The 17633-nt window shown below is 50.3% G+C and overlaps 5 protein-coding genes across 5 annotated transcripts; 1 reads left to right on the top strand and 4 right to left on the bottom strand.

Moving 5' to 3' along the window:
- Positions 1–2808: 2808 nt before the first annotated feature.
- Positions 2809–3754, bottom strand: BCR38DRAFT_404500 (uncharacterized protein; the record flags this gene model as incomplete). Its single annotated transcript, XM_040857849.1, has 3 exons — positions 2809–2822; positions 2856–2932; positions 2967–3754. 3 exons carry the CDS (start codon positions 3752–3754, stop codon positions 2809–2811), a joined length of 879 nt encoding a protein of 292 aa, XP_040721003.1.
- A 4766-nt stretch (positions 3755–8520) lies between these two features.
- Positions 8521–10303, top strand: BCR38DRAFT_479904 (family 4 polysaccharide lyase; the record flags this gene model as incomplete). Its single annotated transcript, XM_040863216.1, has 4 exons — positions 8521–8770; positions 8823–9082; positions 9141–10211; positions 10274–10303. The coding sequence occupies 4 exons, from the start codon at positions 8521–8523 to the stop codon at positions 10301–10303; spliced, it is 1611 nt and encodes a 536-aa protein (XP_040721002.1).
- Positions 10304–10921: 618 nt separating this feature from the next.
- BCR38DRAFT_331367 (uncharacterized protein) lies at positions 10922–12062 on the bottom strand (the record flags this gene model as incomplete). Its single annotated transcript, XM_040855047.1, has 2 exons — positions 10922–11246; positions 11305–12062. The coding sequence occupies 2 exons, from the start codon at positions 12060–12062 to the stop codon at positions 10922–10924; spliced, it is 1083 nt and encodes a 360-aa protein (XP_040721001.1).
- Positions 12063–12828: 766 nt separating this feature from the next.
- Positions 12829–14847, bottom strand: BCR38DRAFT_9882 (uncharacterized protein). Its single transcript, XM_040865832.1, has 2 exons — positions 14238–14847; positions 12829–14151 (listed from the first exon to the last, which is right to left on the bottom strand). The coding sequence occupies exons 1-2, from the start codon at positions 14732–14734 to the stop codon at positions 13065–13067; spliced, it is 1584 nt and encodes a 527-aa protein (XP_040721000.1). The 5' UTR covers positions 14735–14847; the 3' UTR covers positions 12829–13064.
- Positions 14848–16566: 1719 nt separating this feature from the next.
- BCR38DRAFT_416721 (uncharacterized protein) lies at positions 16567–16949 on the bottom strand. The gene is made up of 2 exons (XM_040859121.1): positions 16916–16949; positions 16567–16855 (listed from the first exon to the last, which is right to left on the bottom strand). Exon 2 carries the CDS (start codon positions 16802–16804, stop codon positions 16628–16630), a length of 177 nt encoding a protein of 58 aa, XP_040720999.1. The 5' UTR covers positions 16805–16855; positions 16916–16949; the 3' UTR covers positions 16567–16627.
- Positions 16950–17633: the final 684 nt, after the last annotated feature.

Genomic DNA, 17633 nt, shown 5'->3' with positions numbered 1-17633 from the left:
TCTTATCCCTCTCGTCGATCACTGGATAATCAACCGTACATCTTTATGGGATTATGGTGATGTAAGATGAAGAAGGTAAGGATTTGAGGGCGCAAAGGAGCAAGGGTGAGTTGTTACTAGGTTTGATAGGTGGAACTACATGGGTATTGAGAAGCTGGCGTTTTCGATTTTCGGTACCATAAGCACCTGCTAATCCTGTGGATTAATATATTAAAGAAAGAAGCTTTTCCAAATGGTGTGAGATGAGAACAAGGATGTGGAGATAGTATCCAAAGCAGTAGTCGACGTTGACATGGTCTAAATGCACATTCTTCGATGCATAATTTCATTCTTCTGGCAAGGCCAATGACCGCAGGATAGGAAACGGCTCCTACCAGGTCGGGTCTGACTTGGGTCTCTCGCTGGGATTCTATGCCCATGCCTGCGGGTAATTGCCCTTTCTCTGTGGGCTATGCTTGGTTTGATGGAGCTTGAGGTGCCTGTTAGTTGTGCTTTTTGGTTCAAGATGGACTTTTGGGATTATTGGTGGAAGCATTTCGGCTGGGTTCTTTGCGCACTACATGCGTTGACAGATCTAGACACCATAAGTCTTTCTTGATAACACTGTTTCTGGTTTTCTTCGGCAAGACAAACAGTCATATTGTATGTTTATGCAATATGTTTCGGTGGTTGGGAGGCAAAGGTCACATGTTTTCTATATTTCATTCCTCTCCCAGACAGAGAAAACTGCATGGCTACTCACTCCGGGGTTTGTAGGAAATTTTGACGACATCCACCTCTATATTAGTCGACCGTATTCCGCAATGTTGTGCTTAAACTACTCAAAGAGGTATGCATACAATAGGTTCGTGTTCATCGTATTTACCCCTCTTTATTATGATTGAAGAACTATAAACCTTCATTAGTAATGAGTATTAAGTATATGATTCAAACTAGGGATCCTTTGAATCCAGGAACAAACACCATTTGATTCTTTCCCTTTTTTTCTCCTATACGCTACCTGGAGCACCACAGTGTATCCTTTGCTTCCAATTTGATTTAAAAACCGGCTGTGGTTTATAGTAACGGTTAGGCCGGTCTTGAGAATAGCACCAACGGACTCACTATTGGCTTCCTATCAAGCCAATTTGATTTTATGTCGCCACTCCTGTCTCTATTTAACAAATATCATGTGCCAGTTAACTTCCTCCCTTATTCATAGCTCACAGCGAGTCCAAGCTACTAAGGCTTCGGGTGATGACTCATGGAATCGCTAAGAAGCATTCTCAAATCCTTCGTCTTCAAGAATTTGTGGGAGCTTGTCAACCTATCTGCACGAGGCATTTAGTTGGCATTAACCATTTGGATAAAACAATGGGATGTAAATTCATGTGTAGTCCCCTCCATGCCTCAACCTCTCGAAGACAGTGTTTATGTGGGTGGATTCCGCAGCCAACGATCCAGCAGTAAGGATTTTGTGGTGCCCAAAGACATCAGTTCGTCCCGCTGTAGATAACTTACCGGCTTTGGCGAACAGCGCTAGCTCTGGAGGAATAGAAAAGTCCAAACAAGTATGGGTAATACAGGAAACAGGGTTATATTGGTGATGATGATGGGACTATGTGCGAAAGGCTGCAGCTACGGAAGGGCGATCTAAGGGCAATGGGCCCAAGCGCTGCACCCAGCACAACAGGCGGTGTGCTTGGGACACGCAATATTAAGTGATGGATACGTGCTAAGCGATTTGTGGATGTGACGAATGATCTTGTAGCGCCGATCCGTGTCCCTCCCTACCGAGATCACTACACACAAATGAGCGACATCAAAAAAGCCAATTAGTTCAGATCTTGCTATTGTTGAATTCGAACCATGTTGTCTGATTGCTCTACCCAAACTAAGAATCGAAGTGATCTAGAGTGAATCGAGATGAATTAGAATGAACACCAAATTTGATGTTGTGGTCACTTCACGCCACGGTAGAAGAATCACCAAAGCGCCCGTGGAAAGGTCCAATACCCACTGTGGCGATTGGCCAGGACCCATGCATGCTTACGCAGCAGCTTTACACAAGCACTCCTAGTAGATAGGCATGCTTCTTGATGGAGCCCCTTGCCTTAGACGTGTATCAAGCCTTTCTTTGTTGGCACCATGAAAAAATACAGGACTATTCCGTAACTTCCGTATGTTGGTGAAGTTGGCGAGTTCTTTGTTTTCATGCAGATGATTTCCCGCAAGCCATCACCTAACACCTGTGGCTTTGCTGTCCTGAATTTGCTGAGATGACCATCAGCATCGCAATAATTGTGTGTTTCCTTGTTGACACTAGGGTCAATGGTCTACCATTCTGCATATGGATTATTCCTCCCGAATTTTCTTCAAAGCCATATTGATACGTGACCCCATGGGGGGATACCCTGTAGCTATAGATAAGATAGATAAGATAAGAGCTATAAAAGAGCTCTGCCAGGCCAGAATAGCTGACCTGGCCATCCTTTCCCAATACAATAATTCACACCCCATATGCACTCGCATCACATATGATTACTAATTTTACAAAAGGTTCATCAAAAAGGGGGGATTCATAAAAGAATGCCTCATCTTACTTGCTCGAGCACGAGATTCTGCTCCTACACGTACGGTTAGGGAAGCCTTTCTCAACATCGAGATGGAAGAAGGAAGAACCCACAATGGAAACCAAAATCTATTCTCTGCTCTAGCCATGTGCAAATAATGAAGTTCTTATACTCACTTGGCCGTACACTACCAAAACGACATGCTAAGTTTGGTACAACTACCACTAAAGCTTTCATGTCCATTCCGAGGCATAGCTTATCGCCTGAAGCCTATATCTCAAGTTAGTATAGTACACAATTTACCATTGCCCAAGAGTTCCTCGTCATATCCGCCCAGCTCTGGGAAAGTATCGTTCTGGAGATAACGTAGCGGGAGGACACTATCAAGTGAATATGCTTGTGGTAACACAACACCTTGCTCCATATTTGTGAGGCGATGGAATTTCATTGTCGGGTAAGTCCAGCTCGGGGTAATTGTGCTTGTACAGAGCGCTTTGCAACGCTGCTGCCTCGGCCAAGATATACTCCAGCACATCTTGACCCGTTTCGTCAATATCACTGTAGTGATCTGGACAAGCCGACAACATTGCGTCTTTCTTGAATGGGTTGGAAGGATTCATGTCTGCAATGAGCTGATCAAGGTAATCACCAGTCTCTCGGGACCGGTAGGGATAACCTATCAATGGCATGGGTTGCATGGGATCTGGGGAAGGCGCTCGAGAAGGGAAATTCAGTACAGGGAAGGTTCCCTTTGGCAGAGGCGAATTGCAACCCTGCTGGCTAACATCCGGCTGTGGCTGACTCGATCTCTGTCCAGCCGCAGTATTTGGTGCCACGTCCCCCGGAACAAGGGTTATTAGCTCATGGATCAACTGGGCCTCCTGATCATTCTTCGCTTCGAGGTCGTTACGAGCAGTGTTGAAAGTCTGTCGACTCTGAACCTCCCACGTAAATCTTTGGGGTCGGCGTCTATCCAATCCTCTTCTAAAGGCATCATTGCGCATGGCTTTGTTGAGCTCAAGCCGGCCCTTTCGCAACTTCTCGTCTGGCTCATTGGATAGTTTACCCTTCAAGTTCCAGATCTTAAGGATATAGGCCTTAGTCTCCTTAGATGTAAGTGGGCGAAGGGCACCATCGTTGAGCTTCTCAGGTTGGCGCCAAGGTGCGTCCTGGAAGTCTATGAGGCAATTTCGTGATGCCATGGCGAGTTCTGTGTTACGAAGCTGGTAATGTCTCTGAATACTTTTGTTGAGTGCAAGTTTGAGATGAGAGAGCTAGATTTAGTGAAAATATTGGCACCTCTAGAATACTACTTGTGTATAAGTGCATGCATTTTCCCTCAGGCTATTGATTGCTTATGAGTACATTAGGGAAACTATTTCCATTGTTACTGCCTAATTCTAAACAAATAAATTGTATTGGCTTTGTTCTCTTCGCATGATTCCCTTGTGATAGGATTATCAACTTAAAACTGGCGTTGATCTGCAACATGATGCTAGGCAGGCTTTGCGATTTGCAACGACTCACCAATGATACAGGATGTGGGCATGGAAACCACGGTATACAGGAGCCTACGAGAAAGACATTACACAAAGACAGAAGATGGGCGTGTTGAACTAGCAGATCATTGCTACTACTGACCAATACTGCTCTCAGGAAATATGTCAGCATGCCAATGACTATAGCATATGTTTTAAGTTTTACTATGTTGTTGCTTGAAGCCTTGAACCTGGCCGGGCAAAGCCTGTCCTAGCCCTACTGTCTTGGTTTTCCTTGCTTTCACCACCTTGAAGTTGGAAAAACTTCAAGCGTCTCCATTGGCGGTTCCCGAAAGCTGCCTTTACCCGCAAATGACTCTCGTCAGTATTGCGAGCCCTCATTCGTCCAAAAGAAGACATGCATCTGTTCCAGCGTTACTTCGGGAAAATGAAGTGTCAAGAAATCTTACCTGTCGCACATATATCCTTTAAATATTCGGGGATATTCAAATACTTCCAGGTATAGAGAAATCATGCAGAGGATAGAGATGTCAGAGAACAGAATGCCATAGGCACCAGTGGGTGTCAGGACACTGAACGCAGGACACCGGCGGGCCGCCGGAGGGGTGTTTCGGACAAAAGACTCCCGAATCATGATTACAATCTATGTGAAGCTTTGGGATGACGAGAGTCAAGATCCTTGGCATCGCCGACCCTGCTGTTATGCCGGGTCCAAGCGGCGGCCTAGCTATCTATATAAGGACCATCTCGAAGTAGGATAGGGAAGGAGCAGAGATCAATGCATCACCGTGGGCACCCCTACCTGAGACCGCCAGTGACCACCCGGTGCTACGTAGGAGGGACGCCCGTTACTCCCCATCACTCTGTACTATTGCCTTCGGCCTAGCCGTACCCTGACAAGAGATTACTCTGTATCGCAAAATCTGTATAATCTGATAAAACCCTATCAAGCCGGAATCATCTGTCTTCGTGGCGACAACGGATCCTTCGACTTCCCGCAAACATTCTGCATCCCGCGTTTGAGGGGCTAGAGATCCGCGCGCCCCAGGGCGAGGCGGATCTCATGGTCGAATATAATGCTCTGTCCGGTAGCTGGGGCTGTGGCGAGACTTTGCAATCAGTCACATGCAATGACATCGTATTTCCGATTACTGAGAATCTCATCCAAGCAGTGCGGGCGATCCGGCGCCCGATGATCATGTTCAATAAAACTCAGTGGATGCAATCTGTATCAATCAAAGCGACAATGAGGAGAAGGGTGAGCAAGTATGGAACATGCTGGCGATCTGCCAGGAAGATCCACCATGGTGATTGCTTGGCTGAGTACCGCACAACAGGACTTAGAAACCGATATGGGTGTCGAGTCCGGAACCAGTTGATTTCTTCTCGCCGGCGGTTTTAGATCTAGATACGTCTGGAAGGCGCAGAGAGATCACATTTAACAGAACATTGCCCATCCACAGGGATGTCATCGCCGCCCATGAAAATATTCTGGCGTTTATCTCCCACAACCCTCTCAAAAGCAGATGCCAGAATACGGCAAAAGATATGACGCAATGAAACGTCGAGACACCTTTCGAGGCATCAAACCCCCTCAACGCAGCCTCTCTCACCTCGACAGGCACCTCCATCAACTTTGAGAGAGAGCCTCATCCTTCTGCTCCGCTAAGGTTGCCTCGGCATCTGCGCCACCTGAAGGTCCGGTGCCTTGGCCTTGTTCTTGTGCCTCAGGTTGCATCTGCCATTCTCTGTAGGTGCAAGACTCGCGAAAACTTGGGCTAAGGCCTATATTTTCGTGATAACATAGTGGGGACTCGGGTTCTTGTCCCCTTTTGAGAAATAGGAGCGTCCAGAAAAGCGCCTCAGCCCACGAGATGCAGGCGATGTACACCCCTGCCCAAAACTTGATCCAAAAGAGGGCAAGATCCTTAGTCATGAGCAACGTCAAGGTGTTCAAGTATCAGCATCCGAATATTAGGACAGCCCGGCGTGCAGCGAGACGGAGTGCGATTCGAATTTTGAATATGTCGTGGGTGTTCTTGCATATCAGGCGTACAGGTCAAGTCTCTGCTACTCAATCTCTCGCCTCTGTGATGGATGATGTAGCGAGATATAACTAACAAGACATTTGCTTTAAGCAAGAACTAATGCGGTCAAAGACACGCGACTGTTAGGCAAACTTCTACAACACTATTTACTTTCATTCCAAAAGATAGCCACTCAACTATGCGTACCTGTGCTTGAACCAGACGATATGAGGCGTTGCTCCGCCGCATATTCCTTCCAAGTAACAACCGATTGGTACCAGCGAACGACTCAATACGACGGCAAAAAGGAACATCCCGTTGCATTCCACCATGGTCAGGTTCCAGGCCCATGATGCGGACACAGCTGAGGCATACGCGATTTACAAAAACCACCATGAGAAGAATCGCCGGACAACCCATCACTATATGTTGATTCTGCCCTTTTTTCCTGTGGCACATTGGTCCTTTAGATCCAGCTATTGCAGTTTCCTGCAGTGGCGAGACGTTACCCAGAATGGCCCGATATTTCGGAGGGAATGTGAACAGCGCGGTAGCGGGGCTTCGAGAAACATTGCTGACCAACTGGCTGACGCTTATGTATTTTCCCTGACCATGTTGTTTCGATAACAATGATTGGAGCGCATTATAGTGGGTTATCTACCGGGCTACATTGACTATTTCTCTTGGTGAGCTGACGAATGCCGGGATTTGAATAAGCAACTTCAGGCAAGAGCCGACGTGGTAGCAAATATGAGACGCAGGGAGATAGTCGGACTAGATTAACACAGACGAATGGTGTGACGGTACTCCAGTGCGGCTAGATGATTCACATGTGTCAGAGACACTGAACGCAGGACACCGGTAGGGTGCCGGTGGGGTGTTTCGGACAAAAGCCTCCCCAGTCATGATTACAATCTATGTGAAGTTTCGGGATGCCGAGAGTCAGGATTCCCGGCATCGCCAAACCTGCGGCTACGCCGGGTCCAAGCGGCGGCCCAGCTATCTATATAAGGACCATCTCGAAGTAGGATAGGGAAGGAGTAGAGATCAATGAATCATCGTGGGCACCCCTACCTGAGACCGCCAGTGACCACCCGGTGCTACGTAGGAGGGACGCCCATTACTCCCCATCACTCTGTACTATTGCCTTCGGCCTAGCCGTACCCTGACAACATGAATCTTGCGCTCCACTTAGGAGGTGACACTGGAACTTGTCGTCAAGGTGTTCACTTACTTGAGTACCACCTGGATAGGATGAGCTGTCATAACTCGCAGTATATGTCAAAACTATAGTAAAACGCTATCAGCCAAACACGAACATGGGCTAGTTACTATAGAGGTATTAATAAAACAAGTTTCTGGATTGCCGATCAAGCCGAAAAGAGGAGCTGTGAGCACAGTGTGCATTACGCTCAAGCGAGCAGTCTGACATAAAAGTCGGCCACCACGACCTGAGGCATGATGCAGAAGATGAACTGATCTATGTAAGCATATGATAATCTAAAGATTAACTAGACAAGGGAAATTCCCACTTGCGGCGAGTGCCACCATGTACGAACATAACATGCCAACTTGAGCGCGCCAAGATCCAAAGGAGCTCACTCGTGGAAGACACGATCGACGGACAATATCGCATTGTCATATTCGAGGTGGAATTTTAGGAAGCTGCATACTGCACCCCAGACATGCCCTTGACTCCCACACCCACACCACGTGTTGCCACGGTCCTTGGAAGTTCTGGGAAGTCCTTGCCACCATTGGTGGAAAATGCACGGGCATCAACCGTGATTTGGTCCTTCCAATTACCGGCATCGTCGCCCCACAAACGATCTGAACAGGGGGTAGATGACCCCGGTGTTTCTCAACCTCCATCCACTTCATCCTTTGAGTTCGTCGCCGTCGTCCGTCATCACGACTACCCCTCGCTGGTGAAGTGTGTCACACAATGGCAACATGTCTGTAAGGTCACAGAATCACCACACCACACCCCCTTTTTGGAAATTGTCAGCCATTCGGATGGATGTCAAAGACAAGATTGTCGGTCCACCTTGCGCCGGCGGCCGAATGTTGGGGGTCCACGGGACCAGGATGGTGCCGAAGGAATGGCGCCGCCCCTGAATAATTTACATCAGCTCCCAAAACGTGACGATCTCATAGGCGCAAAATGGTCCCCAAATCTCGCCGCCTGGGTGGACTTCTGTTTACACTTTAGACAACCCCCGCTCTCGGGTTCCAAATAAACAATGTTTCGATGCTGCTTCCGGAAGTCATCTAGAATAGGAAACGGACTCTACGTCCAGGCCGCCGGGCACGGCTGAGCGGTCTTGCTAGCAACAAGGCGAGGGTTTCTATACATAGGCCGGCCCGCCGCCGATCAGGACCCAGACTCCTTCGAGTCCAGCACCGGGACACTTGAGCTCACATTCGTTTTGAAGGTTCAAGATGTTTTTCGCCGTTCTCTTCACCTTCCTTTTCGCCTGGACCTCGTCGGTTCTGGGCATCACTGTCACGACTGCCACGGCGTCGTACACCATCAACACCGAAAGCAGCTATGGCATGACCGTGGTTATCAGTCGGTCGACCTGCGACGTTACGTCGATGAAGTTCATGGGCACTGAGTACCAGTACTCGGGCACCTATAGCCAGATCGCTTCTGGCTTGGGATCTGCCACTGTCTCTTACACCACCAGTGGTAAGTATCTCAATTCAAGACTGCTGTGGACTAGCTAACGGGCGGTTCCTAGGAAACTACGTGATCATCAAGTGCGTCGCGAACAATGACGCGTTCGACCTCACCCACTACATGGTGTTCGAGGATGCTTCCAACGCCATCTACATGGGTACCTACACCGCATCGGAGCCTACGGTCGGAGAGTTGCGCTACATCTACCGTCTCACTGGCCTGACCGATGCCTATCCCTACGGCGATGTTTCCGACATCACCGGAGGCACTGCCATCGAAGGCAGCGACGTTTACCTCGTTGACGGCGAGACTCGCAGCAAGGTCAGCAGCAGATGTGCACGTACATGATACATAAGAACCACGGCTGACAACATCTTAGTTCTACTCGTCCGAGCGCTTCATCGACGACGCCGTGTACTGTGCGACTAATAGCGGTGCTTCCGTGCACGCTTGCTTCATCCGCCCCAACAACCAGGCGACGGAGAAGAGCTCGGGTGGACCCTTCTTCCGCGACATCAACCTCAACGAGGTCGGCAGCTACCAGTCGTTGACGTACTACATGAACTCGAACCACGCGCAAACCGAGGCCTACCGCCAGGGCTTCCATGGCCCCTATGTCTTCCAGTTCACCCGCACGGGTGTCCCCAAGGCGAGCGACTTCGACGTTTCCTTCTTCGACAACCTCGGCCTGACAGGCTACGTCGGCGCTTCGGGACGTGGCTACGTCAAGGGCACGGCGTCGGGCGTTTCGTCCAGCTTCCCCATCGTGGTGCACTGGTACAACGCCAACTACCAAAGCTGGGTCTACGCCTCGTCCTCAGGCTCCTTCACCTCACCCGCCCTCGTTGCCGGTACCTACACGATGAAGCTGTACCAAGACGAGTTCCTCGCTGCGACGTCCACCGTTACCGTCCAGTCCGGCGCCACGGTCACGGCCAACATCGCCGCCACCAACACGATCCTCACCTCGTCGCACACGACCATCTTCAAGATGGGCGACTACGACGGCCAGCCGACGGGCTTCCTCAACGCCGCCAACCAGCTGCGCATGCACCCCTCGGACTCCCGCATGTCCTCGTGGAGTCCCGGGACCATCGCCTCGACCGCCGCCTCGTCCTTCCCCATGGCCATCTTCAAGTCGGTTAACAACGGTCAGGTCATCTCCTTCTCGCTGTCGAGCGCCATCAGCTCTACTGCCACCCTGCGCATGGCCACTACCCTGGCTTTTGCCGGAGGTCGGCCTCAGGCTATCGTCAACGGGTACACGTGCTCTGCGCCTGCGGCCCCGACAGCGATTGATAGCCGTGGTGTCACCAGGGGTGCGTACCGCGGCCTGGGAGAGGTTTATGATTGTAGTATTCCGAGTGGGAACTTGAAGAGTGGTACTAACACGGTGACTATCAATATCATTTCGGGAAGCAGTGGTGATGAGTTCTTGAGCCCCAATGTCGTAAGTACTATCCTGACTCTCTTCAAAGTACCGCCAATGCATTCGTGCTAATTCCTATTTAGATCTTCGATGCCATAGAGCTATTCTACTAGGCCCTGCATGGTATGGATACCAGGGGAAGGTTATTGATCTTTAGTGTATATACGTTCCATTGGCACAACTTCTTCGTAGGATTTCTTCCTTGATTTTCAGAAGGTCTTCATATTCGGTGTATATGAGCATATGAACCTGATTTCGCCATCGTATATAGTTTCTTGCTATGCCATTTCGTAATGGTCACTTTGGACTCCTTATTGCTGTGATTGTATATCATTTGGCGCTACACTTGCCGCAGTGGGGTTTATATGGGGTTCTCCCTTTTCAAAATCCTTCCCCATTTCAATCACCTGTGCCCCTCAAGGACCGGTGCTGATGTGATCTCATACGAGATTATGATTCTTGTATACCTTCTCACTACGATCCATCGTAGGCAAGATAGATGAGTCGGGTTGAAAATGCCTCAATTTGAGTTGTGAAGCGTATATCCGTATGCTCCGTGCGTACGTTAACTGTACAACTCCTATTTAGCAACTACGTGTGGCGTAGTTGGGATGATACAAATAGAGAGAAACCCAAAATATAACAAATGAACAATGCCCTGTTTGAACGGCACCACAATTATCCGTCCCAGTGCGTGCCCTGGTATCTCGTAACAAAAACGTCCGATAATCTTAAACCAGTTGGTGAATAGCCTGCTCGATACCAGCAACAGCGACTCCAACTCCAGCGACAATCCAGAACCACTTGTTCTCCAGAACATCAGCTTTCGGCCAGACCGAGTTGTGGCTCTGCTTAAACTTCTCGAAGTCGGCATGCTTCTCGACGCTCGACTGGGAATATCTTCGCGTCTGGTGCTTCTCAGTCTGCTTGTCTCCGCCAATGTAGCGCAAGAACAAGTAATTGGCGATACCGCCGAGGACCTCGATAGGAGCTAGCATATCCGATCCGTAAAGGAGTAGGGGGAAGGACAGATGAACCAAGATGTCACCCAGGTAGCTGTCCACAAGGTTAACGCAAGTTCGAAGACTGGCTTCAAATCAGGTGATTGACTTACTTTGGATGTCGAACCAAACTCCAAACACCATGCTTGCACAAAGCCGTCTTATCCTTCTCCGTCCTCTTGAATCGGTCAAGCTGCACATCCGCCAAAACCTCCAGCGCAAAACCAGCTGAGAACAAGCCCACAGCACACGCCTGCAGAAGCGGATGATACCCCGTCAGAACCGCACCCTGGTGGTGAAACGGTGCCGTAACTGGCAACGTAACAATAGTCTGTACCAGCGCCTCCGGCAAGAAAAGCGTGAAAAGCGCCTTGTTCCAGAACCCCTCCTCGCTCTTCTCAACCTCGTACCGCGGATCATCATCGCCCCTTCCTTCGCGTCTGCGCTGAATGCTGCGGCTCGCAATTCTATAGAGCAGTCTCCCGCCCCAGAGCGTAACGCCTGTTAGCAGCAACCTCTCAGGCCTTGACATCAACGCCAGAGCCTGGCTCAGGGTCAGACCCCGGTAGACTTTCCGGCCGATGGCACTCCACCAGCCGTTGATGACCGGGCCGACGGGCCATAGCCAGTCCTTGGCCTCAACGCTGTTGGTGGCTCTGCCGACGCCGTACGCTACAAGGGCTAGAGAGCCGTGCAGGGAGAGGCTGGGGAGGAGGGTATCTCTGAAGATCCCCACGTCGAGGAGTTCGCGCTGCCATGAGTGATGGTCAGAGATAGTGGACGGGGAGACGGGGGATTCGAGGGGAGGTATGCCAGAGGCGTTGTAGAGCCGGCCTGGGCGGCCGGGTTGGGTACTCTCGAAGTAGTGCATGGGTATCTTAGGTGGGACAATGGACTCAATGGTTGATTTGATATCCAGCCAGAATGACTGGTGAGTTGACTTGAGTTAGATCTGGACGGAGATGGTAGAATTCGTGGGGAGGGGTTATCACATCCAGCGTGTTGCTGGTGTCGGATCAGATGACATGACATCACACCTGGTGCGGAGAAGTTGACGTCAGGGGCCCAGACCGATGTGATTGCCAAATTTACAGTATGGTTACAAACGGAAACTCAAATCAAACGTATAATCTCAAGGCATCTACATGATCACGAAGCTTGGTTCTCATAGCTTTGGTTTGGATAATGTGGAGATAACGACTTATACATGCAAATATCGCTAACCGTTCACCCAATCGTAGCCCTTGGTCTAGGCCGCTAGCGAATGGGTTACCAGGGTCCTCTGGACAGGGCCCCGATTTCGTTAGCTTGGTGCTTGTCAAGAAGGGACCAATGCGCCGACTGAGATGGTGAAGAATGGATAGTTTTATGAAGGGAAGGGGAGAAGCTGTAGAGGTAAGGCATGAGAGTGAGTTTCGTATGTATCTGCCCTTGCTCTGGACTGTGCCCATGGTAACATATGAAGACACTCGTAGTCAACAAAGTAGAGGTCAGAGGATATCAGCCTACAATGAACCACCTATATGCAGTGAGTAATTTTCGACATTGGATCGTGCGACAAAAGCAATGTCTCATCCAAGGCTTACTTTCTCGGTTTTGGTAGCATCATGTTTGTTGAGAGGGGAACAAATCTCATCATTGAATTCCCATGATAATCTAGACGCCCATCTATGCTCCCTCGGCCCAACCTTCTCTTGACGCTGACGCTGACGCTATCCTTGTGGTATCTCTCTATAAGCAAAGTGATGGCCCTATATTACATTACGCAAAATACAAATGCAATTCCACTCCATGCTCGCAGTGACAGTCCCACATGACAATGCCTTGACCATCCCACCACCGAAACCGAACTAGGAACAGGCACCCAGCACACTTATATCCTAGTATTATTCGAATGCTGCATCTCTGCCGGATCTCGATTTCGATATCGGCTCGGCGGGGGCCTCTTCTTGAGTTTCGTCGGGGTCCTCGTCTTCGCCGGCCGGGTCGGCTCCCTGCGAACCGCACTACCACCCGACTCCCTCCTCAGCCCTACTGCCCCTGCCCCAAGCTCCCTCACCGATCCCCGCCTGGATGGCTCCCTCGTTCCCCATGCCACTGGAGGCTGCCACATCACCCTCTCATACCTCTGCGGTGATTGCGCCTCCCTCAACAATGCAACCGGCTTCACCGGCCTGGGAGGCGCCAACACCCCAGCGCCTGGTGGCCTAGGATTACTATCCACCATCGTAGCAGACAGTAACATGGGTCCCTTGGCGCTCTTCTCCGGACTACTAACGATTCGGATCGGCATTTGGACCGCGACGTCCGGCTTCTCCGCGTACCGCACGGTAGACAGTCTGGATCTTCTTGCGGAACTCGAGATGCTAGAGCTCGGCGTCGCTCTCCTGTGTTTTCGCACTGGACCACCTGATGAGGGGACTGACGTCTGAGATGAGACAGCCGAGTTCGTCGAATAGCGTGATGATGAGGCATAACTAGAAGGAGCCACAGTCGAAGCGCCGCCCGCCATTGAATTCTCCGTCAGGGCCAGCACGCCGGCTTGCTGCGTGACGTGGTTCCACTCCTTGCGCCGACCTCGAGGTTTATACGTCGGCTCCGGAGGCGACGTCGGGACAGCAGGGACAGGGGGCAAATCGTGCGCATCCATAATTGGTGAGCTAGCCATGAGTTCCGTCTTCGCATCATCATCGTCCTCTGGTTCCCGGACGACGGTGATAGGCTTCGGCTTCTGCTTGCTGGTTTCACGCAGCTTCTGACTTACCAGGGTGCTGGAGGCCGAAGCGCCGGAGCGGCTCCTCCGCAGCGAGGCGCGACGGGACACGCTGAGGTCTGCCTCCAGGTCGTCGTTGGCGAAGGTGCTCTCACGGCAGGTTAGCAGGGAGCTGTGCGAGAAGCCCGTCGTGGCGAAGGGGTTGGGGTTCCGCTCGATTTTGCAGGAGATGAGTATGAAAGAGAATCTGCGGTACACATTCCATCATTAGCAGCAAATTCACACGACAATACAACAATGTAATAGTCAAATCTAGGAGAATGAAATACGTACACCGCTCCACAGCAAACCAATAGGTTAAGATATGGCACCCGGCCCGCGAATCCCTCGAGTGGCATTGCCTTTGCAATCATAACCGCCGTCGCTATCAAAGCCGCTACCCAGACCATGATGGCGATTCGAGCAATGAGTAGCGCGCTCGCATGGAGGTAATTGCCGTAGATCTGCGGAGGCCCAGGCTGTTCCCTCGTGTAGTTCTTCAGCGCCCCCCTAATGTGCACGCCGATGTACAGAATGGCCATACACGAGGCGAATAGAATCAGGTCACGCGATATGCATGCAGCCTGCACCTCGACCGGATGGATCAGCAAAATCACCGCGAGCGTGATGCCACCTCCTGCCGAGATCAAGAGGACCAGTAGCGTGAGGAGCATGATCCAAGGGCGCCTCGTCCGACTTTCCTGCCGTTTTTTCAAGTCCTCGAGCGACTTGTAGAGAAGTTGGGCCTCATAGTTGCTGTTAAGCGATAGTTGGTCCTTCTCTTTCGCCATGGGGTAATGCGATGCGCTCGCATGCGAGTTGGTGTTTACTGGTAGCTTGCCGTCACTGATGAAATGTAGACCAGCTATTCAAGAAAGATATGTATAGAATCGAAGCGCTTGTCAAAAGGACCCGATTCAAAAAATACAAATAATAGAGAGACAAGAAACAAAAAGATGGATGGCTTAGGCAAGACCAAACTCCACGATGATAGGAATTCAACACGATCAACACCTGCTCAGCACGTTCGGGCAGCCACATGAGACACAGCTCTTATGATCATCGCCATCTCGTTGAATGACACGCAGCGCTCATCGTCGTCTGGTGAGCGGTAGTCCGGTTGGGGAGACCGACCTCTCTCGCGTCTTGCCCATTTTCTTTTGTTCTTTTGAGTTGGGAGAATGCTTCTCGCCATTTGACCATCGTGAGCATTTTGCCCCGTGGTTGGCAATGGCGACGCGCCTGGGCCCCACAGATTTCGACAAGAGGTAACTGTCGCATGGCCGGTGCACTTGCCGATTACCACGTCTTGGGACGTCGCATTGTCACCATTTTCCGTGTGGGAGGTGTGGGCAGTGTAGGAGTTTGAACCTCCAAGCATTCCAACTCAAGGTGGTGAGCTTAAATACGAGAAACACCCGAATCCCGGACTGGCCAGGGGCTAGCGCCCGGGGTTTAGAGCCTCATCTGGACCTCAATGGTACTTAAATGCGTTGAGCTCAGGCGATGGGGTCACGGTCAATGTCTGAGCACCCTGGCAGCGCAACATGCTGCCCTGGAATGCCCACTCCAAATGCCGCCGAACCGTGCGATGAACATCCATTGTTGAAACATAAGTTGAGACATGTTTGAACTATGAATTTGGCAAAATGTGAATTCCAGTATGGCCATTGGCTAAATGTGTATCATTTGTTCGATGGCTTGGCATAACTAGTGCAACTCAACCCATTACCCGCCACTCGATGTCAACGGGGATAAAACGGTATCGTTGATTCTTCTTGAATTTTCCAGTCAAGCTCAAGATCCGTTATTCAGATGCTTTGTGGGGGCAAAGCAATGTCAAGCTCCAGACCGGAGAGTAGCGTCCCCATTCAGGTTCCAGGCACCACAGATGTGTCCGGACCCTTTGCTGGAGTCCGTTAACCCTCATTGACCATACATATCGTAATCATGGCGTCGATGTAGACCCTGTTCTGGGCGGTGCAAGTAGTGTCTTCGTGCCAGCTTGACTTTCTTATTGCCGGTTGCTACTGAGCATATCCACACTTTGTTAGCCTCCGCAGTCCAACGATGGGAGATATCCGATATACCGATGCACACTGACTGCTTGTGAGGTTAAGGTAGGACGTTGAGAAAGGTAATGTTTGAGGAGACATTAGTTGGCGTCACAATCCTGTCTGGTACCAGAGAGTACAACTTACTGCCTACAATCTAGTTTGAATCATCACGAAGGCGGCTTGGTGTTATTTCCCATTCTCCCATCTCAAGAAGGAGCTCTGGCTGCGCCACGTCCTGTTGCCCAATATTGTGATCGATGACACGACTGCGCATCAGACCAGTCGATTTTGGTGCCTCATTGAGATCCATGGACTGTCTGGATGACGACTCTCCAGATTGGATGACGACTCTCCAGATAGGCCTCAAGGACCTATTCGGCAACTGCTATCATCCGTGTCAACGTAGCCGTCGTCTAGTGGTGCCAAGGCGACTATACTGGCCTCCAGTTCTGCATTCGAAGGCTCGCTTTGCCGGGCTCGATCCAATACCACATATATTCTAGTCCTGGGAGGATGAATAACTGCTACCAGGGTGTGGAATGTTTTGTATTTCGTGTTGCTGGTCGGTCAACTAAAACTCGGTTTGAAGAGGCCAGCTAGAGATAAATTCTTAGTACGTGCAAAGACTCATCGCTCCCTCTCCGTTACTAATGTCTCGGATGGAGATATCAACATCACTGGCGGACGGTCGGTTTTCTTGTGAGGATCGGGAAGTGAGGGCGCAGGCATTGGAGGCTCATTGGGGTCCAGTGGTCGCCTGGACACGACCACAGGTCGCTTACGACAAGCTACGTGACCTGCCATTGAGAAGGTACAGCTGAGGCAATCGTTGAATAAATCGAATTGGTATTACTTCTGAAACAGTAGTCAGTAAACCAACTCGACGTTGTAACAAGTGTATATATGAGCAGCTACGGTATTTTGAGATCCAAGACTCAGGATCTTAGAGAATAGTGTCCTACATGAGCGAATTGGCCAAACCCAAGGAAGACAATGATATCTGTGTTGCACATAGCCGTCAGTAAATATCATGCCATAACCTTCGTCAAAACGTCCGAGTCCGCTGCAACTCACTTATTAACTACATGGCGTAGAGGCGACGGCTTGGGGTATCGTCTATGTCTTTGGTCGGCTCAGACCCGCTTGGCTCCAGGATCAAATCAGGATCAAATCAGAGATAATCTGATCTGCGGCGAAGTCTTCGTTAATACCAGGCTCTGCATCATCCTGAGTAAGTGCATGCTTTTCACAAGATGAAGAAGAATTCTCGTGCTGGTGATTTAGTGTGCCTGGTGCGGAATCTTGTTCCATGATATCTAGCAATGGGACACTGCTCATAGAGCCAGATGGCCTAGGTAGCTCCCTGGCTGAGAATCCAGCCTCCTATATCTCACTTCTTCTGCGTTTTCTGTTTGGGAAGTTTTTACCATCCCCTAGTTTCCACAATATGCTTGAGGTCAGATCTCTGTTCCAGCCTTCTGCTAATTTATCTGGACCATTGGGAGAATCGATAGCCTCAGAGCCAATAAGCTCCTCCGGTGAAGGAACTGCGACGTCCAAATATCACTGGTGACTCTCCATGGCTCTGGACTTAAGGGATATTCAGCTGGATTCGTACGCTTCGAGTCTGTCG

This window comes from Pseudomassariella vexata, assembly GCF_002105095.1.
Source record: "Pseudomassariella vexata strain CBS 129021 chromosome Unknown BCR38scaffold_1, whole genome shotgun sequence".
Taxonomy (NCBI): domain Eukaryota; kingdom Fungi; phylum Ascomycota; class Sordariomycetes; order Amphisphaeriales; family Pseudomassariaceae; genus Pseudomassariella; species Pseudomassariella vexata.
Note: the sequence above shows the minus strand (reverse complement) of the source record. Positions and strands in the feature narration are given on the sequence as shown.